The sequence below is a fragment of the Mustelus asterias genome, chromosome 20 (genome assembly GCF_964213995.1).
Source record: "Mustelus asterias chromosome 20, sMusAst1.hap1.1, whole genome shotgun sequence".
Taxonomy (NCBI): domain Eukaryota; kingdom Metazoa; phylum Chordata; class Chondrichthyes; order Carcharhiniformes; family Triakidae; genus Mustelus; species Mustelus asterias.
The window spans coordinates 2,528,868-2,556,395 of record NC_135820.1 but is presented as its reverse complement, the minus strand read 5'-3'; the positions used below and the strand labels follow the sequence as shown (position 1 = coordinate 2,556,395).

Genomic DNA, 27,528 nt, shown 5'->3' with positions numbered 1-27,528 from the left:
CACAAAGTGGAAGCGGAGCAGAGATGGGGGGACGGAGCAGTTCGACTTTGGATAGAACAAACAATTCAGATCAGAAGTATCAAGGTAGGAGAGAGGGGGATAAGGTGGAGCCGGGTCCTGGTGCCGGAGCCCCGGGCTCTGCAGAGCTGCAAACTCGCCGGGAATCTGAATCTGATCCGGAATGTCTAGCAGCTCCGCTATCTCCCAGAGAGAAATCTCCCAGTAATACAAACCCTGCCAGCTCCCAGTGTGATCCAGTGACAGGTCTCTCTCCCTGCTCCCAGTGTGATCCAGTGACAGGTCTCTCTCCCTGCTCCCAGTGTGATCCAGTGACAGGTCTCTCTCCCTGCTCCCAGTGTGATCCAGTGACAGGTCTCTCTCCCTGCTCCCAGTGTGATCCAGTGACAGGTCTCTCTCCCTGCTCCCAGTGTGATCCAGTGACAGGTCTCTCTCCCTGCTCCCAGTGTGATCCAGTGACAGGTCTCTCTCCCTGCTCCCAGTGTGATCCAGTGACAGGTCTCTCTCCCTGCTCCCAGTGTGATCCAGTGACAGGTCTCTCTCCCTGCTCCCAGTGTGATCCAGTGACAGGTCTCTCTCCCTGCTCCCACTGTGATCCAGTGATAGGTCTCTCTCCCTGCTCCCAGTGTGATCCAGTGACAGGTCTCTCTCCCTGCTCCCAGTGTGATCCAGTGACAGGTCTCTCTCCCTGCTCCCAGTGTGATCCAGTGACAGGTCTCTCTCCCTGCTCCCAGTGTGACCCAGTGACAGGTCTCTCTCCCTGCTCCCAGTGTGATCCAGTGACAGGTCTCTCTCCCTGCTCCCAGTGTGATCCAGTGACAGGTCTCGGTCTCACTCCCTGCTCCCAGTGTAATCTAGTGACGGGTCTCTCACTCACTGCTCCCAGTGTGATCCAATGATGGATCTGTCTCCCTGCTCCCAGTGTGATCCAGTGACGGGTCTCTCACTCCCTGCTCTCAGTGTGATCCAGTGATGGATCTGTCTCCCTGCTGCCAGTGTGATCCAGTGATGGATCTGTCTCTGCTCCCATTGTGATCCAGTGACCAGTCTTTCTCCCTGCTCCCAGTGTGATCCAGTGAACGATCTCTCTCTCTCCCACCCTCCTCCATGCCCTGATCCTGTTGTGACCTAACAAAGATTCAAATGAGGAGCAGTAGGCCGACTGACTCCTTGAATCTCCACCATTTGTTATGATCATGGCTGGACTGACTGTGACCAATTACCCGCCCCATCAATCCTCTCTTGATTATCAGTAAAATGACAGAAAGGATCAACAGTGCTATCAAGTGGCACTTACTCAGCAATAACCTGCTCGCTGAAGCTCAGTTGGGTTCAGTCAGGGTCATTCAGCTCTTGACCTAATTACAGCCTTGGTTCAAACAAGGAAGAAAGAGCTGAACTCAATGGGAGAGTTGAGAGTGACTGCCCTTGACACTGAAGCAGCATTTGAGCAAGTGTGGCATCGAGGAGCCCTGGCAAAACTGGAGTCAATGGGAATGAGGCGGAAAACTCCGCTGGTTGGAGTCGTGCCTGTCACAAAGGAACATGGTTAGAGATCAATCATCTCAGTTCCAGATCAACACTGGAGGAGTTCCTCAGAGTACTTTTCAAAAGTAAAGCACGGTTGATGATAAAGCCTTCACCAGTGTTCTTAATGCCACCAGTATTTGATTCAAACACACTCCCTGGGTTAGTGAGCTCCATTCTCCCACCACACTTCTGTAAAGTGGTTTCTCCTGCATTCATATACTATACATGTGTGTGTATACATGTGTGTGTTTTGCGTGTGTGTGTGTTGTGTATGTATTGATTTGTGTGGGTGTATTTATGTATTCATGAGTTCTGTTATATCCCAGTGGAATGTTACGGTCAAGGAAAAATCCATGAAGATATTGTGAAAGAACTAAACATTTCCAAACATGAAGGAAGACCAGGGACTCCGTGTATTCTGTTTGTCTACAAAGTGTCTCAGGAAAATGAAGATCTTCGAAATGCTCTACAGTGGGTCACAGGTAACTGCTGTCATTTTGTGTTCATTACAGTCTCTCCCTCTGTAGATTTTTCTCTGGTATCTATTTCCCATTTAATGAGTTCTGCTGTTTGCCTCTTCACTCCCTATCTTTAATTACCATGTGATATGGGCCTGTAATGCCGGGGATTAATTAATTTAAAAAGACTCACAATTCCACAGCTCCTTTCACTCTCTCAGGACATTTCAAAACCCTTTACAGCTGATGGAATGTTTTTGAACTGTGTCACTTTGCAATGTGGGAAGCTCCCACTGGCTGTTCCTGAGCACCTAGGGACATGGGAACATTGGACTTAGGAGTGAGAATAGGCAATTCAGCTCTTCGAGCCTGCTCTGCCATTCTATATGATCATGGCTGATCTCCATCTCATCCTAACTCCACTTCCCTGCCTTTTCCCCAAAGCCCTTTATCCCGCTCTTGGTCAAATATTTATCTATCTCTTTCTTGAATCCATTGAATGATTCTGCATCCATTGCACTCTGGGGCAGTGAGTTCCATAGATTCACAAACTTCTGTGAGAAGTCACTTCTCCTAATCTCTGTCTTGAACCTCCGCCCTCTTACTCTACAACTGTGACCTCTTGTCCAAGACAGTTTTAGAAGGGGGGACATTTGGTTAACATTTACTTTCTCAATCCCGTTGAGTATTTTCTATACCTCAATCAAATCCCCCTTCGTTCTTCTGCACTCCAGTGAGTACAAGCCCAAGCTACTCAACCCCTCCTCATACGACAGCCCCTTCAAACCAGGAATGAATCTAGTGAACCTTTTCTGAACTGCCTCCAGTGTCACCACATCCTTCCTCAAAGAAGGTGACCAAAACTGAACACAACACTCCAAGTGCCTTATACAATTGTAGCAACACTTCTCTACTTTTAGACCCTTTGCAATAAATGCCAAGATTCCATTTGCCTTCCTTGTAACATTCTGCATCTGCAGACCCACTTTCTGAGACTCATGCACAAGGACACCCAGATCTCTCTGCACAGGCACCTTTTGAATCTGTTTCCCATTTAAATAGTAATTTGCCCTTATCCACATTAAACTCCATCTGCTAGATTCTGGCCCATTCCCCGAGCCTGTCAATAGCCATTTGTAAACATTTTATCTCCTCATCACAACCTGCTTTCCCACCTATTTTCATGTCATCAGCAAATTTCGCTATGTTACACTCTGTCCCTGCTTGTAGATCATTGATGTAAATTGTAAATAGTTATAGTCTGAGAACTAAACCCTGCGGGACCCCACTAGTTACTGATTGCCAACTGGAGAAAGACCCATTTATCCCAAACCTCTGCTTTCAATCAATCAGCCAATCCTCAATCCAAGCCACTACTCTACCCCCAATTCCTTGGGATATAACCTTCTGGATCAGTCTCTTGTGTGGCACCTTATCAAATGCCTTCTGGAAGTCCAGATAGATCACATCCACAGAATCCCTATTATCTACCTTGCTGGTTACATCCTCAAAGAACTCCAGCAGGTTCGTCAAACAAGACTTGCTCTTCACAAAACATAGCCTGTTTTTGTGATGCTGATTGAGAGATAAGTATTGACTAGAGACTGTCCTGCCCTTTGAAATGTTGCTGTGGGATCGTTTACATCCACCCCAGCAGACAGGTGGAGCCTCTGTTTATTCTCACATCTGAGAAATGGCACCTCAGACAGTGTGTCACACCCTCACTGGAGTGTTAGCTTTGATTTTTACACTGAGACCCTGCAGTGTGACCTGAACCCACAGCCCCCTGACAGAGATAGATATGTTGCCAACTGATCCAATGCTGACAGAGGTGAGTGCCTGTAGTACAGAATAGGCGACCAGTCTTGATTCGATTTGATTTGATTTATCATTGTCACATGTATTGGTATACAGAGAAAAGTATTGTTTCTTGCGCAGTAGACTGACAAAACATACCGTTCATAGAGAAGGAAAGGAGAGAATTAAGAATGTAGTGTTACAGTCATAGCTAGGGCATAGAGAAAGATCAACTTAATATAAAGGTAGGTCCATTCAAAAGTCTGGTTGCAGCAGAGAAGAAGCTGTTCTTGAGTCGGTTGGTACGTGTGACCTCAGAATTTTGCATCTTTTTCCCGACGGAAGAAGGTGAAAGGCGGACACTGCTACCTCCTGAACCACACCCTGTCACTCTGGAGACTGAGGTAGAAGGTGTAGATACTGAGTTCATTGAACCAAGTGGATCTCCTGCAGTTATCCAGCAATAAGCATTGGTTTGTTGGATAAGGGATTATTTTATGATCAGAAGTTGAGTAAATTGAGCCTATATTCTATAGAGTTTTAAAGGAGAGAAGAGCTCACAGAGAGGTACAAGATTCTGGAGAAGGGGAGACACTGAGGGTGTTTCCGGCAATTGGGGAATCTGGGACCTCAGGATAAGAGATCGATGATGAGAAATTTCTTCACTCAGAGGGTTTTGAATTTTTACAATTCTGTACCCCAGAGAATTGTGGATGCTCCATCATTAAATATGTTGAAGGCTTAGATAGACACAAATGGCGACTCAGAGGATAAGTGGAGTTCAGGGAGAAGATCAACTGCGATTGTTTTGACTCGAGGGCCGAATGGTCCAACACTGTTCCTAGTTCCCCCTCTATGCCGCTCCCACCATAACCTCCCCACCATTACCTCTATCTCCTTTTGGAAACCTACATCCTTGAGCATGGTTTTAATCACCTGTCCTAATATCTCATGTGACTCAGTGTTAAATTGCTTTTTGCTAACACTCCTGTACCTACCTGAAAGGTGCTATATAAATGCAGGTTGTTGTATCAGCAGCTTGGGAGAAATACAGATTAATGGAAATGTCCACTTAAACATTGTGTGGTCCATAAGGCTCCATGGTACGTGTCCAAGGGACCCACACAGAGAGGGTATGGACTCTCACCCAAGCACGATGTGTGATCTTTACTGTGTGTGTGAATTTAATGTACATTCATCTGCTAAACTACAATAAAAATACACAGAAATTGTAAATAACGCATTAAAATTATTCTGTTGATTCATACTTTAGATAAAGGGGCAATACGAAAGGAAGACATTAGGTTTGTGTTTCTGCTTGTGAAGATTCCAGAGAAATCCAAGAAGATGGAAGTGGAGCTGAGAACTGAGCCAGAGTTATTTCATAAAGAAACGAAAGTTGTTCGAATTCATTGGAATGAGACACGCAGATTGGGTTCTGTTTGCTTCTCCCACACTGAAGTGACTCAGGCAGTAAAGGAAACAGTAAAGGAGACAATCAATAGTTGGAACAGATATCACGGTAATGAGTGCCTTGGTTTCAAAATGTGTTCTTTCACAGGATATGGGTTAGTGCTGATGAATTGTCATCACCCTCAACTACAATTCTGGGCAGACTGGAATAGTATAAATAAAACTGGGAATGGGATGGTTAGGTTTCACTGGGATGTCTATGGGAATGGGACAGTGAAATTTCACTGGGATTGGGAAGGGGACATTGAAGTTACACTAGGATGTCTATGGGAAGACAACAGTGAGGTTTCACTGGGATGGGAAGTCTGACAAGATAGTGCAAGGATTGAATTCCCTATAAACTCATTGGTGGGAGGGAAAATCATGTTGCATTAGAACAATGGCTTGTGTGTTCATTGGCCAACACATTTGTGATGATGTGTGCTTTGTCCAATAGGAGGAGAGGATACGGTGGAGGAATCCACAGCCGGGAACTCGGAGGTGAAGACAGAGAATCAGAGTCACGGTAGGAGAGAGCAAAGAGTAATGGGTGTGGGACTTTGGGTCAGGCCTGGGGCAGTCCCTAGCTTTGGAACTCAGGGTGAGGCTATTCCCATGGTTTGATTGAATGTTGTTGATGAGGCTGATTCAGAAGGCAGTGAAGAAAGAGCCATATTGATGTGGGTTTGGTGTTAAAAATTAAAGAATTGGAGGATGTTGGGTGAGTTGTAAATGATGGACAAGCTTCTATAGATTGAAGGAATGGAGTGAGCAGGTGCGGGCAATACCAGGAAGGTACTGGAAATGTCTTTTAAAAACTAGAATGTGCAATCTGGTGAGAATTGGTGTCACTAGAGTGGAGTAAAAACTTGTTTGAACACTGATACCTGGTTCCTTAAAACAGACAGTGTGTGTACAATGGACTGTAAAAGGACAGGAGATTCTGGATTTAACAAAACAAATGACATTGAAAACAAATTCAAGGGGATGACTGTGACTCCTTATAAGATTACACTGTGATGTAGTTTCAGAAATCCAAGTATAATGTGAAGTTTCATAGGGATGAGTATGTCCTTGAGATGTTGCAGCCGTTGAAGTTAGCTGGTTCTCTTTTAACTGCTGAAGTTGAAATGGGGTCCAGATAACTGCACTTTGCTGAAGATAATTTTGTTTTAATCCCACGATGCATCTCCCAGCAATCAATGAGTTTCTGCTGAGCTTCTTTCTATGGGCCGTTTCAATCTCTGGGGTTCAATTTTTGCGCTGTAAAGAAATGGAACAAGATTCCTTACTGTGATGACTTCAGCCAGGCTAATGAGGTTGGCTTGCTAGAGTATGAACTACCTGATGAGTCCCAATTGATGGTTAAATCAGAGAGCCTCATGCACCCTATTTAAAGCAGGTGTGTCAGACTCCCAACCTGCATTCAGCAGGGGGCAACTGGAGAGCTGGCTGTGTACAGATGTATGGTGTAAATAAAATAACTTGGTGACGGGACTTTCGCCTCTGTGGAGTTATTACAGTGGCGATAAGGAAAAAGGAGTGACCTGAAGGAACTTGCTGAACCACCGCACATATTGAGGGTAAACCATTGTTGAAAAAACATGCTGCTGTTTGGGAAGCTGGACTCTTTTGACCCCACAGTGGAGGACTGGGCCCAATATGTGGAAAGAATGAGATATTTCTTCAGGGCAAATGAAATAACCTCCGATGAGAAGCAAAGGGTTATCCTGCTGACTGCGCGTAGATGAACAGCTTTTGTGATTATGCACAGTTTAACTTTCCTGCAGACACTGGACACAAAGTCCTTCCAAGACTTGTCAAACTTAGTTCAAGAATATTATGAAGCAAAGCCACCCCTGATCCTGTGGAGGTACCGTTTTTACACCACATTTAGAGAAGCGGGGGAGTCAATCACCAGTTTCCTAACAAGGCTAAGACGTCTGGCGGAGGCTTGTGAATGCGGGGAGACACTAAATGAGATGCTCCGAGAATGGTTGGTGTGCAGAATTAACAATATGACTATACAGAAACGCCTGTTGGTGGAGGCCCAGCTGGACTGTAAACGCTCATTACAGCTGGCCTTGTCATCAGAAAAAGCGGCAAGCGGAGCGCATGAGCTCCAAGGTATCCCGATGGAGGTAGAGGCCAACACCAGGGAGACTGCGTTAGGGGACTACTACTACGGGGCAGACCACTACATAGCGGCCCTCCAGAAGGATTTGGATATGAGGGAGCCCAAGTCTGCTTATAGAACCGCAAGGTCAGACAAGGTCAGGTTAAGCCCAGAATGACAGCAGTTCCTGTGGAGCCTCACCCGACCTGACATTGCGATGGTTGCCAGTGTCAGGATGCACAGAGGAAAAGCAAGTCTCCTAAACCAACATGGCCGAAAAGAACATGTAGGCCGAGGGGCAGGAGAACGCACAACCTGGAAGCTCCCCCTATCTCTGACGAGGAACAGCTACTGTGCGTAGTGATGACAAAATCAGAACCCATCAAATTGTCAGTGAGACTGAATGGACGTCCAATTTTAATGGAGGTCGACACAGGCACAGCCGTATCGGTCATGGGGAGACAGTGTTTAACAAGATACACACTGGACTCCAACCCTTAGCCCTGACCACAACTTCAGCAAGGCTGAGGACCTGTACAGGGGAACCACTGAAAGTGATGGGTACAACCCATGTGCCAGTTGCTTACGGGAAACAATTAGTTAGGCTCCCATTAATGGTAGTGGAAAGTTCGGGACCGAGCCTATTAGGGCGAAATTGGCTAAAAGAGATCCAGCTAGATTGGACAAATATCTTCCAGCTGGAAAATGGTCGACTGAGCAAATATCCAGAGGTTTTTCGGGAAGGCCTGGGGACAATCAAAGGAGTCAAGGCAAAAATTGCACGTTGACCCGCAGGCTGTCCCAAAGTTTTGCAAAGCCCGACTGGTACCATTTGCATTGAGGGAAAAGGTCGATGCAGAAATCAAAAGATTACAGCATAAAGGAATAATAAAACCGGTCCAGTTCGCGGAATGGGCGGCACCCGTGATTCCTATCTTAAAGCCGATGGCTCGGTGCGCCTTTGTGGCGATTTCAAACAGATGATAAATCAGTACTCTCAGCTAGACAAATACCCAATTCCCAGGATTGAGGACCTGTACGCAAAGTTGGCAGGTGAACTCCTAATCACAAAACTGGACATGAGATATGCATACCTGCAACTACGGCTGAACGAGGATTCGCAAACATTCGCCACAATAAATACGCTGAAAGGCCTCTTCCAGTATAAAAGATTGCCATTTGGGGGTTTCGTCAGCTTGTGCCATATTCCAAAGGACCATGGAGAGCATCCTACAGAGGTTACCACAGGTTGCAATTTACCTAGATGATGTCCTCATTACGGGTAAAACAAGGGCGGAACATCTGCAGAACCTGGAGGAAGTTCTCAGGAGATTTGCAGCAGCGGGAGTGCGTCTGAAAAGGGAAAAATGCGTCTTTTTAGCACCACAAGTAACCTACCTTGGGTACAAAGTGTATAAGTCAGGCCTACATCCTCTGGAGGATCGGGTGCAAGCAATAAAAGATACCCCGGCTCCCATAACATCCAGGAGCTACGGACGTTTTTAGGACTGGTAACATACCACGGGAAATTCATACAGAATAGGGCCTCCATTCTGGATCCACTCCACCAGTTGCTAAAAAAAGGACAAACTTGGGAATGGTCGGCCCACCAGGACAGGTCCTTCAAGAAAATTAAACAGCAACTCTCATCCAAAAATGTATTGGTACATTATGACCTCAAGAAGGAATTGGTGCTCACCTGTGATGTATCCCCATATGGAAGGGGCGCAGTCCTGGCACACAGGTGGCAGAACGGACAAGAGCGGCCAATAGCATTGCCTCCAGAACCCTGGCAATGGCAGAGCGAAGATATGCCCAGATTGAAAAGGAAGGACTGGCGGTAATCTTCGTGGTCAAAAAAGTTTCACCAGTACTTATATGGTGAAAATTTACGATCATAACAGATCATAAACCTGTGCTGAGCCTACTGAAGGAAGACAAAGCAGTGCGGTCGATAGCATCAGCCCGGATCCAGCATTGGGCATTATTGCTGGCGGCATATCAGTATCGATTGGACACTGACCAGGGACTAGAGTGGCAAATGCCGATGCCTTAAGCTGGCTACCGTTACCGGACACCCCGATATTGATACCCAGAATGGAGGAGACAGTAATGACATTAAACTTTATGGATACCCTCCCGGTGGATGCACACAATATACGCCAGTGGACGCAGAAAGACCCGGTATTGGCGAAGGTAAAGCATCTGGTGCTAACAGGGCAGCTGGAAAGAGCGGTCCATCCACAGTTCCACCCATACTGGAGCAGGAGGGAGCAAATCACGGTGGAAGACGGGATACTGCTGTGGGGAGCACGGGTCACTGTCCCAAGGCAGACCCATCAGGGCATACTGGCCGAATTACACCATGGGCGCCTGGAGTATCAAAAATGAAGATGCTGGCCAAGAGCTACATCTGGTGGCCAGGTCTGGACGCAGACATAGCGAAACTGGTAGGACAGTGCCAGAAGTGCCAACAGGGGCAGAAGGCACCACCGGCCTCATTAGAGACGAAACTCTCAAGGTGGTTATTCGACTATAGGACCACTCCACACGCCACCATGGGAACTGCGCCAGCAGAGTTACTGATGGGCAGACGGCCCCGCACCAGATTGAGCCTGTTGTTGGCAAAGCTGGGAGGAAAGGTGGAAAGACACCAGGAAGCCTAAAGCAGGGGCCATGACAACACTCACTGAGAGAGGCACTTTGAAGCGGGGGAGAGAGTTTGGGTCAGAAATTATGCAAATACTACCGCCTGGGTAACCGGAACAGTCGAGTCCAGGACTGGACCGGTATCCTACCGAGTACGTGTAGGCGAGGCAGTGGTAAGGAAACACCCTGGACCAGGTCTGGGCCTCAAGCTCTCCATCCATTCCGGAGCCGAGTCCGCCCTGCAGCCCTAGCAGAGTCCCCCTCGACAAGCCAGTACCACTTCCCCTGTATCCTTGATGGGGATCTCAGTGTCCGAAATGAACACGGGACAAAGCTGCAGCGATTTCCCCTACCACCTGAAGTGGACGAGGAGCCAGACCTCTGGCGTTCGCAGCGGAAGAGACGGGCGCCCAACTGTGACACACCGCCGACACCAGAGGCCGAGTTGGAGGATCCAGACCCGGCACTCAGGCAGAGGAAAAGACCCCGGAGGGAAGCAAACCAAGGGTATTCCTTGGACTTTGGTGGGGAGGAGTGTGATGACGTCAGCCAGGCTAATGAGGTTGGCTTGCTAGAGTATGAACAACCTGATGAGTCCTAATTGGTGGTTAAATCAGGAAGCCTCATGCTCCCTATTTAATTTGGACTGTGGGAGGAAACCGGAGCACCCAGAGGAAACCCACGCAGACACGAAGAGAATGTACAAACTCCACACAGACAGTGACTCAAGCCGGGAATCGAACCCAGGTCCCTGGAGCTGTGAAGCAGCAGTGCTAACCACTGTGCTACCGTGCCGCCCATTATTGAAGAATGAGTGATCTCATTTTTAATATTTCTGAACCTCAGGTCTTTTGAAAGTTTTTAAAAATTAGTTAAAAAAAAAAGGCATTTTCGTGACATCTTTCGTGACATCGATACATTACTGGATGAAATGGATAATATGTATGAACAGACATACATTGTTCTTTAAAGTGAGAAATGTGGGTAGACTCAGCCATGTGCTTTCGTATCTCAGGAGAAGGGAACTGAAAACCTACAGGGAACAGATGTTGATGCGAACAATGTCACGGCTGGAATTTGTGATGTAATTCTGGGCAATTCAGTATCTTATTGATTCTTGTTTCTTTTTATTTTATTTCTTTTTATTTGGCCGATTGGATAGGTAACTGGCTATCTAACAGAAGACAGAGGGTGGTGGTGGATGGAAAATTTTCGGACTGGAAACCGGTTACCAGCGGAGTGCCACAGGGATCAGTGCTTGGTCCTCTGCTATTTGTCATTTTTATAAATGACTTGGAGGGGGCTGAAGGGTGGATCAGTAAATTTGCTGATGACACCAAGATTGGGGTGGAGTAGTGGATGAGGTGGAGGGCTGTTGTAGGCTGCAAAGAGACATAGATAGGATGCAGAGCTGGGCTGAAAAATGGCAAATGGAGTTTAACCCTGACAAATGCGAGGTGATTCATTTTGGTAGGACAAATTTAAATGTGGATTACAGGGTCAAAGGTAGGGTTCTGAAGACTGTGGAGGAACAGAGAGATCTTGGGGTTCATAGCCATAGATCTCTGAAGGTTGCCACTCAAGTGGATAGAGCCGTGAAGAAGGCCTATAGTGTGTTGGCGTTCATTAACAGGGGGTTTGAGTTTAAGAGCCGTGGGGTTATGCTGCAACTGTACAGGACCTTGGTGAGACCACATTTGGAATATTGTGTGCAGTTCTGGTCACCTCACTATAAGAAGGATGTGGAGACACTGGAAAGAGTGCAAAGGAGATTTACCAGGATGCTGCCTGGTTTGGAGGGTAGGTCTTATGAGGAAAGGTTGAGGGAACTTGGGCTTTTCTCTTTGGAGCGGAGGAGGTTGAGAGGAGACTTGATAGAGGTTTATAAGATGATGAGGGGGATAGATAGAGTGGACATTCAAAGACTATTTCCTCGGGTGAATGGAGTGGTAACGAGGGGGCATAACTATAGGGTTCATGGTGGGAGATATAGGAAGGATGTCCGAGGTAGGTTTTTTACTCAGAGTGGTTGGCGTGTGGAATGGACTGCCTGCAGTGATAGTGGAGTCAGAAACTTTAGGAACATTTAAGAAGCTCATGGAGTACTTCAGGATGATAGGGAGGAAATAGCTTGATCTGGGTTTCAGACAAAGCTCGGCACAACAACGTGGGCCGAAGGGCCTGTTCTGTGCTGTACTGTTCTATGTTCTATTCATGGATTGTGAACATTTCTGACAATTTCAGCATTTATTCACCATCAGAATTGTGTAACGGAAGGTGATGGTGAGCTGCCTTCTTGAACCACTGCAGTCCATATGGTGTTGGTACACCTACAGTGCAGTTAGAGAGTGAATTCCAGGATTTGACCCAGTGACAGTGGAAGAACAGTGATATATTTCCAAGTCAAAATGTTGATAGTTGGAGTGGAACTTTGATGTGCTGTTGTTCCCAAGTACTTCATAGAATCATAGAAACCCTACAGTGCAGAAAGAGGCCATTCGGCCCATCGAGTCTGCACCAACCACAATCCTACCCAGGCCCTACCCCTACATATTTACCCACTAATCCCTCTAATCTACGCATCTCAGTACACTAAGGGGCAATTTTAGCATGGCCAATCAACCTAACCCGCACATCTTTGGACTGTGGGAGGAAACCCACACAGACACGAGGAGAATGTGCAAACTACACACAGACAGTGACCCAAGCCGGGAATCGAACCCAGGTCCCTGGAGCTGTGAAGCAGCAATGCTAACCACTGTGCTAACCACTGTGCTACCGTGCCGCCCAAATGGATTCAATGGATTATGCCGTGATAATGCTGTTGAATGTGAAGCACTGGTGGTCAATGCCCGGTGCATGTGCAATCCAAATGTTACTTGCTGCTTTGCAATAAAGGACTGATATTTGACCAGGTATTGCCGCACACAGGCATGGATTGCTTCAGTATCTGAGGAGTCACGAATTGTACTGAACATTGCGCAGTTATCAGCGAACATCCCCACGTTTTACTTTGTGATGGAAAGAAGGTTCATTGATGAAGCAGCTGGAGATGGCTGGGCCTGGGACACTACCCTGAGAAACTCCTGCAGAGATAGGCAGGAATTGAGCTGATTGACTTCCACAAACATCTTCCTTTGTGCCAGTTATGACTCCAACCAGCAGATTCCCATTGGCTCGAGTTTTGTTCAGGCTCCTTGATGCCACACTCGGTCAAGGGTGGTCCATTTCAATTCAGTTCTGGAAATCAGCACTTTTGTCCATGTTTGGGCTGAGGCTGCAATGAGGTTAGGAGCTGATTTGCCCTATTGGAACCCAAACTGAAGTCAGTGAGCAGGTTATTGCTGAGTAAGTGTCGCTTGATGGCACTTTTAATGACACAACACTTGACACCACCATTCTCAACAAAGCCAGAGATGAATTCAAGCGCTCTCTGGGATGGTGAGTTTCACTCTGTCACCATATGCTGTGTGAAGCTTCTGCTCCCTATTGAACTTATTAGTACTCATCCGATGGATAGTTAATGTATATTGTTAGCCACATATATGTATTTATAAGGCTGACTTCTTTCAGCCTCTGAAAACCATTATAGTGAGTAAAATGCCTCTGCTGTAAGAATGTCTGATTCACCCCAAGTTCTGTTTCTTACCAGTGCAATTGTATGGTCAAGGAAAAATACATGAGGATATTCTGAAAAAACTGAATGTTACTGCTTGCAAAGGAGAACCAGGAATTCCGTGTATTCTCTTTGTCTACAGAGTGTCTCGTGAGAATGAAGATCTCCGAAATGCCCTACTGTTCATAAGGAATTATTGTCGTTATGTCTTAACCAGGATTTCCCTTTCATTTATTTCCCATTTTCTACCTGTCTGTAACTATGCTATTGTATGTCCTGGGATACTGGGATGGATTAATTTAAAAAGAAAGACTTATATTTGTACAGCACCATTCACATTCTCAGGACATTTACAAGCAATGAAGGTGCTTCCAAGCAATGAAGAAATTTTGAAATTATTTTTGTGATGTAGGAGTCGCAAAATCAATATGTGCACAGCAAGCTTGAGGGATAACTATTGACAGGGATACAAGGGCGAACTCTCCTGGTCGTGTGCAGAATTGTGCCATGGGTTCTTTTACATCCAGCCGAGCAGCAGTTTATCATCACACCTCAGGCACTGCAACAGACAGGTTAACTGCAGGAAATGCACTAGAAACATCACCATTTGGCTCTGTGGACTCAACTGGCGGCATTCTACCGGTTCGCCCCGCTCTAGGTCTGCACATGCACAAAAGTTTCATCTGCTGTTGGAACTGTGCATGTGCAGACACAGAGGTCTGCACGTGCTTAATATCTCCCTCTGTTGCTGGCTGGCGAATTAAGCCTGGCCACTGCCTGTTGTAGCTAGAAACAGTCTAGCCCATTTTTCCATACACTATGTGCACACGATTGCCTAAAAACTCGCCCAAAAAACAGATCTGCAACTCTCCCATTTTAACACTAGTTGGACACATAACTTTTATCATAAAATACTGCCCAAGATCTATATCTTCTACCTCAGTCTCCAGAATGACAGTGTGTGGCTCAGACAGTGCATCACATCCTCAGGACCACGCTGGAGTATTAACTTTGATTTTTGGACTCAGGACCCCCAGAACCTTGTGGCACAGAGGTGGGAATGTTACACACTGAGCCAATGTTAGCAGAGGTGAGAGCCTGTAGTAGTGAATTGGAAGTCTTTATTGGGGAGATAGTGTTACCTCCTGAGCCAAACCTCTGGAGACTGAGGTAGATGCTGAGTTCACTGAACCAGTTATCCAGCTATAAGCAATGGTCCCTGCGATGTGAGGTGGAATCATTTAGAAGAATGAGACTGGATCTTGGTGAAAGTTCAAAATATTGAAAGGTTTTTACAAGTTAGGCACTGAGAAGTTGTTTCCCATGGCTGGAGAATCTCAACAATGGGGTCACATTTGACTCAGTGTCAGATTTTAATTTTGCTAACATTCTTGTGCCTATCCAAAAGGTGCTATATAAATGCAGATTGTTATATCAGCAGCTTGGGAGAAATACAGACTGATGGGAGAGTCCATTTAAACTGTGTGTGGTCCATAGGGCTCCATGATATATGGCTGAGGAACCCACACAGAGAGGGTATGGACTCTCTCACTGAAACACAGTGGCCGCGATTCTCCCATCCCGACCTGCAACTTTTCTGGCGGGTCGGGGTGGGAGATGCACGTCGCCGGCCTCGTTCCAGGATTTGCGCATGCGCCAGGAACGCATGCGCCTCTCCCAGAGCTGGCGAACGGTCGCTGTACGAAGTTTAACAACACCAGGTTAAAGTCCAACAAGTTTATTTGGCAGCAAAAGCCACCAAATAAACCTGTTGGACTTTAACCTGGTGTTGTTAAACTTCTTACTGTGATTACCCCAGTCCAATGCCGGCATCTCCACATCATGACAACGGTCGCAGGCCAGACCATACTGGAAACCGACAGGTAGGCAGGTAAGTAATTTGAATCTGTTTTTAATGTGTTTTATATGTTCTTTAGATTTAATTATCGGGAACTTACTGGTCCCGATTGAATCTCCCATCCCACCAGGAATACTTCATTCCAGCGGGGTTTAGAGAAGCTCCCCACATTTGGGGAACTAGTGGGAACCTCTGCCGGAATAGAGAGGCGGGGGCGACAGGGGGGTGGTGCCCCTGGGCATTGGCACCCTGGAGTGCCAGCCTGTGCCCCCTGGCACAGCCCAAGAGGCAAAGTGCCCATGCCCAGGGAGCACCTTGGCACTGCCCACTGGGACTATTGTGGGTGGGGCCAAGGGGTGATCAGTGGGGAGGTGCCGCTGCCACTCTGCATGGCGGTCAGCCTGAGATGGGGGGAGGGCAGTGATTGGTGTGGGCTGGGGGGGGGGGGGGGGGGGGGGTGGTCTGCTGGGGGAGGAGCCTGCTTCCCAGAGTGGGGATGTCTGCCGGGGTGAGGAAGGTGGGGTCCTCTGCTATTTGTGATTTTTATAAATGACTTAGAGGAGGGGGCTGAAGGGTGGATCAGTAAATTTGCTGATGACACCAAGATTGGTGGAGTAGTGGATGAGGTGGAGGGCTGTTGTAGGCTGCAAAGAGACATTGATAGGATGCAGAGCTGGGCCGAAAAATGGCAGATAGAGTTTAACCCTGATAAGTGCAAGGTGATTCATTTTGGTAGGACAAATTTGAATGCGGATCACAGGGTCAAAGATAGGGTTCTGAGGAATGTGGAGGAACAGAGAGATCTTGGGGTTCATATCCACAGATCTCTGAAGGTTGCCACTCAAGTGGATAGAGCGGTGAAGAAGGCCTATAGTGTGTTAGCGTTCATTAACAGGGGGTTTGAGTTTAAGAGCCTTGGGGTTATGCTGCAACTGTAAAGGACCTTGGTGAGACCACATTTGGAATATTGTGTGCAGTTCTGGTCACCTCACTATAAGAAGGATGTGGAAGCACTGGAAAGAGTGCAGAGGAGATTTACCAGGATGCTGCCTGGTTTGGAGGATAGGTCTTATGAGGAAAGGTTGAGGGAGCTAGGGCTTTTCTCTTTAGAGTGGAGGAGGTTGAGAGGTGACTTAATAGAGGTTTATAAGATGATGGGGGGATAGATAGAGTGGACGTTCAGAGACTATTTTCTCGGGTGGATGCACTTGTTACTAGGGGGCATAACTATAAGGTTCGTGGTGGAAGATATAGGAGGGATGTACGAGGTAGGTTCTTTACTCAGAGTGGTTGGGGTGTGGAATGGACTGCCTGCTGTGATAGTGGAGTCGGACACTTGAGGAACTTTCAAGCGGTTGGGTCGTTAGAAGTATTTAAAATGGAGGTGGATAAATATCTGATAGGTCGAGGAATAGAGGATTATGGGAAATGGCACTGAAAAGCAGTTGAAGCCAGCAAAGATCTTCCTTGATTGTATTGAATGGTGGGGCAGGCTTGAAGGGCCTGGTGGCCGACTCCTGTGCCTAATTCTTGTGTTCTTATGATGACGATTGCACAGTTGGTGCAATCTCTGATTATCTATAATGTTATCTAGATGTTAATAGGAGGGAAATCACTGACAACTCTCTGGTTCATCCTGCTGTTTAAGACACTCTGACAAGAGAGTGCAGGGTTAAAAATAAATCTTGGTTGGGTTCAAATGATGGACATATTTCTATTGACTGAAGGAGTGGGATGGGCAGGTGCAGTCAATACTATGCAGGTACCTGGTGTGTATTTTCAAACTAAGGCATTGAAATCTGGTGAAACGTGGTGTATGACTGGAGTGGAGGAAACCCATGATTTTGGGCTCAGATACTGTGTTCATTAAAGGGGGAGTGTGGGTATAATGGACCGTAAATAGACATGGACTGTCAAGTTTAACATAATGAGGGCATTGATGCAAACTCAGAGTTTGTGTCTCGTTACAAGGTCAGAGATTATGATGTAGCTCAGGGCATCCTGATAAAATGTGGAAAATAATGTTAAAGAAAAATAGTGGAGTTTCACTGGGATGTCTATGGGACTGGGACAGTGAAGTTTCGCTGGGATGTCTATGGGAAGGGGACAGGGAACTGGGATGACTCTGGGTGGTACAGTGGCTAGCGCAGTTGCGTCACAGAGCCAAGGACCAGTTTGATTTCAGGCCTGGTTCACTGCATGGAGTCTGCATGTGCTCCCCATGCCTGCATTGGTTTCCTCTAGGTGCTCTGTTTACGTCCCACAATCCAAAGATGTGCAGGTTTGGTGGATTGGCGATGCTCAGGGATGCAGGGGTATAGTGGGGAGTAGGCCAACATAACGTGTTCTTTCAGATGGTCGGTGCAGACGTGATGGGCTGAATGACCCCCTTCTGCACTCTCGGGAATTCTATGGCAATGGAAAAGTGAGGTTTCACTTAAATATCTAACATATAAGGGGGCTTGACAGGGTAGATGACGAGATGATTTCACAAGTGGGAGAGTCTGGAACAAGAGGACATCGCTACAAGATAATGGGACAGTCATTTAAAACTGAGGTGCATAGAAATTTCTTCTCGCGGAGAGTGGTGAATCTCTGGAATTTTCTGCTTCAAAGAGTGGTGGGGGCAGTTAGAAGTATTTAAATTGGAGGTGGATAAATATCTAATAGATTGAGGAATGGAGGGCGATGGGAAATGGCACGGAAAAGGAGTTGAAGCCAGCAAAGATCATCCTTGATTGTATTGAATGGTGGGGCAGGCTTGAAGGGCCTGGTGCCCGACACCTGCTCCTAATTCTTGTGTTCTTATGATGACTATTGCACAGTCGGTGCAATCTCGGATTATCTATAATGTTGTCCAGATGTTAATGGGAGGGAAATCACTGACAACTCTCTGGTTCATCCTGCTGTTTAAGACACTCTGACAAGAGAGTGCAGGGATCGAATTCCCTACAAGCTCATTGGTGGGAGGGAAAACCATGCTCCTTCAGAACAATGGCTTGTGTGTTCACTGGCCAACACATTTGTGATGATGTGTGCTTTGTCCAATAGGAGGAGGGGATACGGTGAATGAATCCACAGCCGGGAACCTGGAGGTGAAGACAGAGAATCAGAGTCACGGTAGGAGAGAGCAAAGAGCAATGGGTGTGGGACTTTGGGCCGGGCCTGGGCTGTCCCTAGCTTTGGAATTCAGGGTGAGGCCATTCCCATGGTTTGATTGAATATTGTTCACAAGGCCAATTCAGAAGGCGATAAAGAAAAAGCTTTGCTGAACAGGATCAGTGTTAAAAATAAATCTTACAGGTTGAAAGATCTTGGTTGGGTTCAAATGATGGACACATTTCTACGGACTGAAGGAGTGGGATGGGGAGGTGCAGTCAATACTATGCAGGTACCTGGTGTGTATTTTCAAACTAAGGCATTGAAATCTGGTGAAACGTGGTGTATGACTGGAGTGGAGGAAACCCATGATTTTGGGCTCAGATACTTTGTTCGTTAAAGGGGGAGTGTGGGTATAATGGACCGTAAATGGACATGGACTGTCAGGTTTTACATAATGAGGGCATTGATGCAAACGCACGGGACTGACTGTCTCGTTACAAGGTCAGAGATTATGATGTAGCTCAGGGCATCCTGATAAAATGTGGAAAATACTGTTAAAGAAAAATAGTGAAGTTTCACTGGGATGTCTATGGGAATGGGACAGTGAAGTTTCACTGGGATTGGGAATGGGACAGTGAAGTTTCACTGGGATTGGGAATGGGACAGTGATGTTTCACTGGGATTGGGAATGGGACAGTGATGTTTCACTGGGATTGGGAATGGGACAGTGATGTTTCACTGGGATTGGGAATGGGATAGTGATGTTTCACTGGGATTGGGAATGGGACAGTGATGTTTCACTGGGATTGGGAATGGGATAGTGATGTTTCACTGGGATTGGGAATGGGACAGTGAAGTTTCACTGGGATGTCTATGGGAATGGGACAGTGAAGTTTCACTGGGATTGGGAATGGGACAGTGATGTTTCACTGGGATTGGGAATGGGACAGTGATGTTTCACTGGGATGTCTCTGGGAATGGGACAGTGACGTTTCACTGGGATGTCTATGGGAATGGAACAGTGAAGGTTTACTGGGACGTCTATGGGAATGGAACAGTGAAGGTTTACTGGGACGTCTATGGGAAGGGGACAGTGGAGCTTGACTGGAATGACCCTGGGTGGTACAGTGGCTAGCACAGCTGCGTCACAGAGCCAAGGACCCATGTTGAAATCTGGCCTGGGTCACTGGGTGAGGTTTGCATGTTCCCCCCGTGTCTGCATGGGTTTCCTCCAGGTGCTGTGTTTTCGTCCCACAGTCCAAAGATGCGCAGGTTCCGTGGATTGGCGATGATCAATGCTCAGGGATGCAGGGGTATAGTGGTGAATGGGTCAAGATATCATGCTCTTTCAGACAGTCGGTGCAGACTTGATAGGCTGAATGACCCCCTTCTGCAATCTAGGGAATACCATGGCAATGGGAAAGTGAGTTCACTTCAATATCCAACATATAAGATCCTGAGGGGGCTTGACAGGGTAAATAGTGAGATGTTTTCACAAGTGGGAGAGTCTGGAACAAGAGGACATAGCTACAAGATAATGGGATGGTCATTTAAAACTGAGGTGCGTAGACATTTCTTCTTGCAGAGGGTGCTGAATCTCTGGAATTCTCTGCTTCAAAGAGTGGTGGGGGCAGTTAGAAGTATTTAAAATGGAAGTGGATAAATATCTAATAGATCGAGGAATAGAGGATTATGGGAAATGGCACTGAAAAGCAGATGAAGCCAGCATAGATCTTCCATGATTGTATTGAATGGTGGGGCAGGCTTGAAGGGCCTGGTGGCCGGCTCCTGTGCCTAATTCTTGTGTTCTTATGATGACTATTGCACAGTTGGTGCAATCTCTGATTATCTATAATGTTGTCCAGATGTTAATGGGAGGGAAATCACTGACAACTCTCTGGTTCATCCTGCTGTTTAAGACGCTCTGACAAGAGAGTGCAGGGATCGAATTCCCTACAAGCTCATTGGTGGGAGGGAAAACCATGCTCCTTCAGAACAATGGCTTGTGTGTTCACTGGCCAACACATTTGTGATGATGTGTGCTTTGTCCAATAGGAGGAGGGGATACGGTGAATGAATCCACAGCCGGGAACTCGGAGGTGAAGACAGAGAATCAGAGTCACGGTAGGAGAGAGCAAAGAGCAATGGGTGTGGGACTTTGGGCCGGGCCTGGGCCGTCCCTAGCTTTGGAATTCAGGATTGATTGAATATTGTTTACAAGACTAATTCAGAAGGCAGTAAAGAAAAAACCTTCCTGCACAGGATCAGTGTTAAAAATAAATCTTACAGGTTGAAAGATCTTGGTTGGGTTCAAATGATGGACACATTTCTATTGACTGAAGGAGTGGGATGGGCTGATGCTCTCAATACTATGCACATAACTGGTGTGCATTTTCAAACTAAAGTGTTGAAATCTGGTGAAATGTGGTGCATGACTGGAGTGGAGGAAACCCATGATTTTTGGCTCAGATACTTTGTTCATTAAAGGGGGAGTGTGGGTATAATGGACTGTAAATAGACATGGACTGTCAGGTTTAACATAATGAGGGCATTGATGCAAACTCAGAAGTGGCTGTGTCTCGTCACAAGGTCAGAGATTATAGAAACATAGAAAAACTACAGCACAAACAGGCCTTTTGGCCCACAATTTGTGCCGAACACATCCCTACCTTCTAGACCTACCTATAACCCTCCATCCTATTAAGCTCCATGTACTCATCCAGGAGTCTCTTAAAAGACCCTATTGAGTTTGCCTTTACACCACTGACGGCAGCCGATTCCACTCGCCCACCACCCTCTGTGTGAAAAACTTGCCCCTAACATCTCCCCTGTACCTACCCCCCAGCACCTTAAACCTGCGTCCTCTCGTAGCAGCCATTTCCACCCTGGGAAAAAGCCTCAGAGTCCACCCGATCTATGCCTCTCAACATCTTATACACCTCTATTAGGTCTCCTCTCATCCTTCGTCTCTCCAAGGGGAAAAGACCGAGCTCCCTCAGCCTATCCTCATAAGGCATGCCACTCAATCCAGGCAACATCCTTGTAAATCTCCTCTGCACCCTTTCAATCTTTTCCACATCCTTCCTTTAGTGAGGCGACCAGAACTGAGCACAGTACTCCAAGTGGGGTCTGACGAGGGTCTTGTATAGCTGTATCATTATCCCCGGACTCCTAAACTCAAACCCTCGATTGATAAAGGCCAGCACACCATACACCACCTTAACCACCTCCTCCACCTGCGGGGCCGATTTTAGAGTCCGATGGACCCGGACCCCAAGGTCCTTCTGATCCTCTACAGTACTAAGAGTCTTTCCCTTTATATTGTATTCCTTCATCCCATTTGACCTGCCAAAATGGACCACGACGCATTTATCTGGGTTGAAGTCCATCTGCCACTTCTCCGCCCAGTCTTGCATCCTATCTATGTCCCTCTGTAACCTCTGACATCCCTCCAGACTATCCACAACCCCACCAACCTTCGTGTCGTCGGCAAACTTACCAATCCATCCCTCCGCTTCCTCATCCAGGTCATTTATGAAAATTATGATGTAGCTCAGGGCATCCTGATAAAATGTGGAAAATAATGCTAAAGAAAAATAGTGAAATTTCACTGGAATGTCTATGGGAATGGGACAGTGATGTTTCACTGGGATTGGGAATGGGACAGTGAAGTTTCACTGGGATGATTCTGGATGGTATAGCGAGTAGCATAGCTGCGCCACAGAGCCAAGGACCCAGGTATGATTCTGGTCTGGGTGACTGTGTGGAGTTTGCACTTTCTCTCCTTGTGTTTCCTCCAGGTGTTTCCTGGGAGTGTCTCGGAGGGGAGTGTTGAACCGTTCGAGAAAATCTCCATTACAAGGGAGGAAGTGTTAGGTTTGTTAGAGAATATAAAGACTGACAAATCCCCAGGGCCTGATGGAACCTATCCAAGGCTGCTCAGGGAGATGAGAGATGAAATCGCTGGGCCTCTGACGCAAATCTTTGTCTCGTCACTGGACGCAGGTGAGGTCCCAGAGGATTGGAGGATAGCTAATGTGGTCCCGTTATTTAAGAAGGGTAGGAAGGATAACCCGGGTAATTATAGGCCAGTGAGCTTGACGTCCGTGGTGGGGAAGTTGTTGGAGAAGATCCTTAGAGATAGGATGTATGCGCATTTAGAAAGGAATAAATTCATTAACGATAGTCAGCATGGTTTTGTGAGAGGGAGGTCATGCCTCACTAACCTGGTGGAGTTTTTTGAAGAAGTGACCAGAATGGTTGATGAGGGAAGGGGCGTGGATGTCGTCTATATGGACTTTAGTAAAGCGTTTGACAAAGTCCCTCATGGTAGGCTGGTGAAAAAGGTTGGATCTCATGGGATAAAGGGGGAGGTGGCTAGATGGGTGGAGAACTGGCTTGGTCACAGAAGACAGAGGGTGGTAGTGGAAGGGTCTTTTTCCGGCTGGAGGCCTGTGACTAGTGGTGTTCCGCAGGGCTCTGTATTGGGGCCTCTGCTGTTTGTGATTTCTATAAACAATCTGGAAGAAGGTGTAACTGGGGTGATCAGTAAGTTTGCGGACCACACAAAATTGGCAGGACTTGCAGATAGTGAGGAGCATTGTCAGAAGCTACAGAAGGATATAGATAGGCTGGAAATTTGGGCAAAGAAATGGCAGATGGAGTTCAATCCTGATAAATGCGAAGTGATGCATTTTGGTAGAAATAATGTAGGGAGGAGCTATACGATAAATGGCAGAACCATAAAGGGTGTAGATACGCAGAGGGACCTGGGTGTGCAAGTCCACAGATCCTTGAAGGTGACGTCGCAGGTGGAGAAGGTGGTGAAGAAGGCATATGGCATGCTTGCCTTTATAGGACGGGGCATAGAGTATAAAAGTTGGGGTCTGATGTTGCAGATGTATAGAACGTTGGTTCGGCCGCATTTGGAATACTGCGTCCAGTTCTGGTCGCCACACTACCAGAAGGACGTGGAGGCTTTGGAGAGAGTACAGAGGAGGTTTACCAGGATGTTGCCTGGTATGGAGGGGCTTAGTTATGAGGAGAGATTGGGTAAACTGGGGTTGTTCTCCCTGGAAAGACGGAGGATGAGGGGAGAGTTAATAGAGGTGTATAAAATTATGAAAGGTATAGGTAGGGTGAACGGTGGGAAGCTTTTCCCCAGGTCGGTGGTGACGTTCACGAGGGGTCATAGGTTCAAGGTGAAATGGGGGGGAAGTTTAACACAGATATCCGAAGGACATATTTTACACAGAGGGTGGTGGGGGCCTGGAATGCGCTGCCAGGCAAGGTGGTGGAGGCGGACACACTGGGAACATTTAAGACTTATCTAGATAGCCATATGAACAGGGTGCGAATGGAGGGATACAAAAGAATGGTCTAGTTTGGACCAGGGAGCAGCACGGGCTTGGAGGGCCGAAGGGCCTGTTCCTGTGCTGTATTGTTCTTTGTCTCTCTTCTTTGTGTCTGATTTCCTCCCACAATCCAAAGAGGTGCAGGTTAGGTGGATTGGCGATGATCAATGGTCAGGGATGTAGGGATATGGCGGGAGTGAGCCAAAATAGAGTGCTCTTTCGGACACTCGGTGCAAAATTAATGGGCTGAATGTCCCGATTCTGCATTCCAGAGAATTCTATAGCAATGGGAAAGTGAGGTTTCACTTGGATATCTAACATATAAGATCCTGAGGGGGCTTGACAGGATAGATGGTGAGATGATTTCACAAATGGGAGAGTCTGGAACAAGGAGGCAGCTACAAGATAATGGGCCGGTCATTTAAAGCTGAGGTGCATTGAAATTTCTTGTCGCAGTTGGTGGTGAATCTCTGGAATTCTCTGACCCAAAGGAGGCTGGATCATTCAAGGTATTTAATGTTGATTTGGATAAATTTTGAAAGATCGAGGAATAGAGGGCTATGGGAAAATGGTACAGAAAAGGCAAAGATCATCCATGATTGTATTGAATGGTGGGGCAGGCTTGAAGGGCCTAGTGGCCGACTCCTGTTCCTAATTCTTGTGTTTTTGTGATGACTATTGCACATTCGGTGCAACTTCTGATTATCTATAATGCAGATGTTAATGGGAGGGAAATCATTGACAACTCTCTGGTTCATCCTGCTGTTTAAGACGCTCTGACAAGGTAGTGCACGGATTGAATTCCCTACAAGCTCATTGGTGGGAGGGAAAACCATGCTCCTTCAGAACAATGGCTTGTGCGTTCATTGGCCAACACATTTGTGATGATGTGTGCTTTGTCCAATAGGAGGAGAGGATACGGTGGAGGAATCCACAGCTGGGAACACAGATGAAGACAGAGAATCAGAGTCACAGTAGGAAAGAGCAATGGGTGTGGGACTTTGGGCCAGGCCTGGGGCAGCTTTGGAATGCAGAGTGGGGCCATTTCCATTGTTTGATACAATATTGTTCACAAGGCCAATAGAACCATAGAACCATAGAAAATTACAGCTCAGAAACAGGCCTTTTGGCCCTTCTTGTCTGTGCTGAACCATTTTATGCCTAGTCCCACTGACCTGCACTTGGACCATATCCCTCCACACCCCTCTCATCCATAAACCCGTCCAAGTTTTTCTTAAATGTTAAAAGTGACCCCGCATTTACCACTTTATCTGGCAGCTCATTCCACACTCCCACCACTCTCTCCGTGAAGAAGCCCCCCCTAATATTCCCTTTAAACTTTTCTCCTTTCACTCTTAACCCATGCCCTCTGGTTTTTTTCTCCCCTAGCCTCAGCGGAAAAAGCCTGCTTGCATTCACTCTATCTATACCCATCAAAATCTTATACACCTCTATCAAATCTCCCCTCAATCTTCTACGCTCCAGGGAAGAAAGTCCCAACCTATTCAATCTCTCTCTGTAACTCAGCTTCACAAGTCCTGGCAACATCCTTGTGAACCTTCTCTGCACTCTTTCAATCTTATTTACATCCTTCCTGTAACTAGGTGACCAAAACTGTACACAATACTCCAAATTCGGCCCCCCATGCCTTATATAACCTTACCATAACACTCCAACTTTTATACTCGATACTCCGATTTATAAAGGCCAATGTACCAAAGGCACTCTTTACGACCCTATCCACCTGTGACGTCACTTTTAGGGAATTCTGTACCTGTATTCCCAGATCCCTCTGTTCAACTGCACTCTTCAGAGTCCTACCATTTACCCTGTACGTTCTTCTTTGGTTTGTCCTTCCAAAGTGCAATATCTCACACTTGTCTGCGTTAAATTCCATTTGCCATTTTTCAGCCCATTTTTCTAGTTGGTCCAAATCCCTCTGCAAGCTTTGAAAACCTTCCTCACTGTCCACTACACCTCCAATCTTTGTATCATCAGCAAACTTGCTGATCCAATTCACCACATTATCATCCAGATCATTGATATAGATGACAAACAACAATGGACCCAACACCGATCCCTGCGGCACACCACTAGTCACAGGCCTCCACTCAGAGAAGCAATCCTCCACAACCACTCTCTGGCTTCTTCCATTGAGCCAGTGTCTAATCCAATTTACTACCTCCCCATGTATACCTAGCGACTGAACCTTCCTAACTAACCTCCCATGAGGGACCTTGTCAAAGGCCTTGCTGAAATCCAGGTAGACAACATCCACCGCCTTCCCTTCATCCACTTTCCTGGTAACCTCCTCGAAAAACTCTAATAGATTGGTCAAACATGACCTACCACGCACAAAGCCATGTTGACTCTCCCTAATAAGTCCCTGTCTATCCAAATATTTGTAGATCCTATCCCTTATCACACGTCCCAATAACTTGCCCACCACCGACGTCAAACTTACTGGCCTATAATTTCCCGGATTTCTTTTGGAACCTTTTTTAAACAACGGAACAACATGAGCCACCCTCCAATCATCCGGCCCCTCCCCCGTGAATATTGACATTTTAAATATGTCTGCCAGGGCCCCTGCAAGTTCAACACTAGCTTCCCTCAAGGTCCGTGGGAATACCCTGTCCGGTCCTGGGGATTTATCCACTCTGATTTGCCTCAAGACAGCGAGCACCTCCTCCCCTTTAATCTGTAAAGGTTCCATGGCCTCCCTACCAGTTTGCCCTATTTCCGTAGACTCCATGCCCGTTTCCTCAGTAAATACGGATGCAAAAAAAAACCATTTAGTATCTCCCCCATCTCTTTTGGTTCCATACACAGTCTACCACTCTGGTCTTCAAGAGGACCAATTTTATCCCTCACTATCCTTTTGCTCCTAACATACCTATAGAAGCTCTTTGGATTTTCCTTCACTGTCTGCCAAAGCAACCTCATGTCTTCTTTTAGCCCTCCTGATTTCCCTCTTAAGTAGCTTCTTGCACTTTTTATACTCCTCGAGCATCTGATGTGTTCCTTGCTGCCTGTACATTTCATACAACTCTCTCTTCCTCTTAATCAGTGTTACAATCTCCCTCGAGAACCAAGGTTCCTTATTCCGATTTACTTTGCCTTTAATCCTGACAGGAACATACAAACTCTGCACTCTCAAAATTTCTCCTTTGAAGGCCTCCCACTTTCCATTTACATCCTTACCAGAGAACAGCCTGTGCCAATCCATACTTCCCAGATCCCTTCTCATTTCATCAAATTTGGCCTTTTTCCAGTTCAGAACTTCAACCCGAGGACCAGATCTATCCTTATCCACGATCAGGTTGAAACTAATGGCATTATGATCACTGGATCCAAAGTGTTCCCTCACACTCACATCCATCACCTGCCCTAACTCATTTCCCAATAGGAGATCCAATATCGCATCCTCTCTAGTTGGCACCTCTATATACTGATGTAGAAAATTCTCCTGAACACATTTTACAAACTCTACCCCATCTAAACCTTTAACAGTATGCGAGTCCCAATCTATATGTGGAAAATTAAAATCCCCTACTATCACAACTTTGTGTTTCTTG

At 46.6% G+C, this 27,528-nt stretch overlaps 1 protein-coding gene across 1 annotated transcript; it reads left to right on the top strand.

The window, feature by feature from the left end:
- Positions 1–25,775, top strand: LOC144508204 (uncharacterized). Its single transcript, XM_078236021.1, has 7 exons — positions 1–84; positions 1,875–2,030; positions 5,077–5,325; positions 5,713–5,781; positions 18,546–18,614; positions 20,652–20,720; positions 24,858–25,775. The coding sequence occupies exons 1-7, from the start codon at positions 24–26 to the stop codon at positions 24,926–24,928; spliced, it is 744 nt and encodes a 247-aa protein (XP_078092147.1). The 5' UTR covers positions 1–23; the 3' UTR covers positions 24,929–25,775.
- The last annotated feature ends 1,753 nt before the right edge of the window (positions 25,776–27,528 follow it).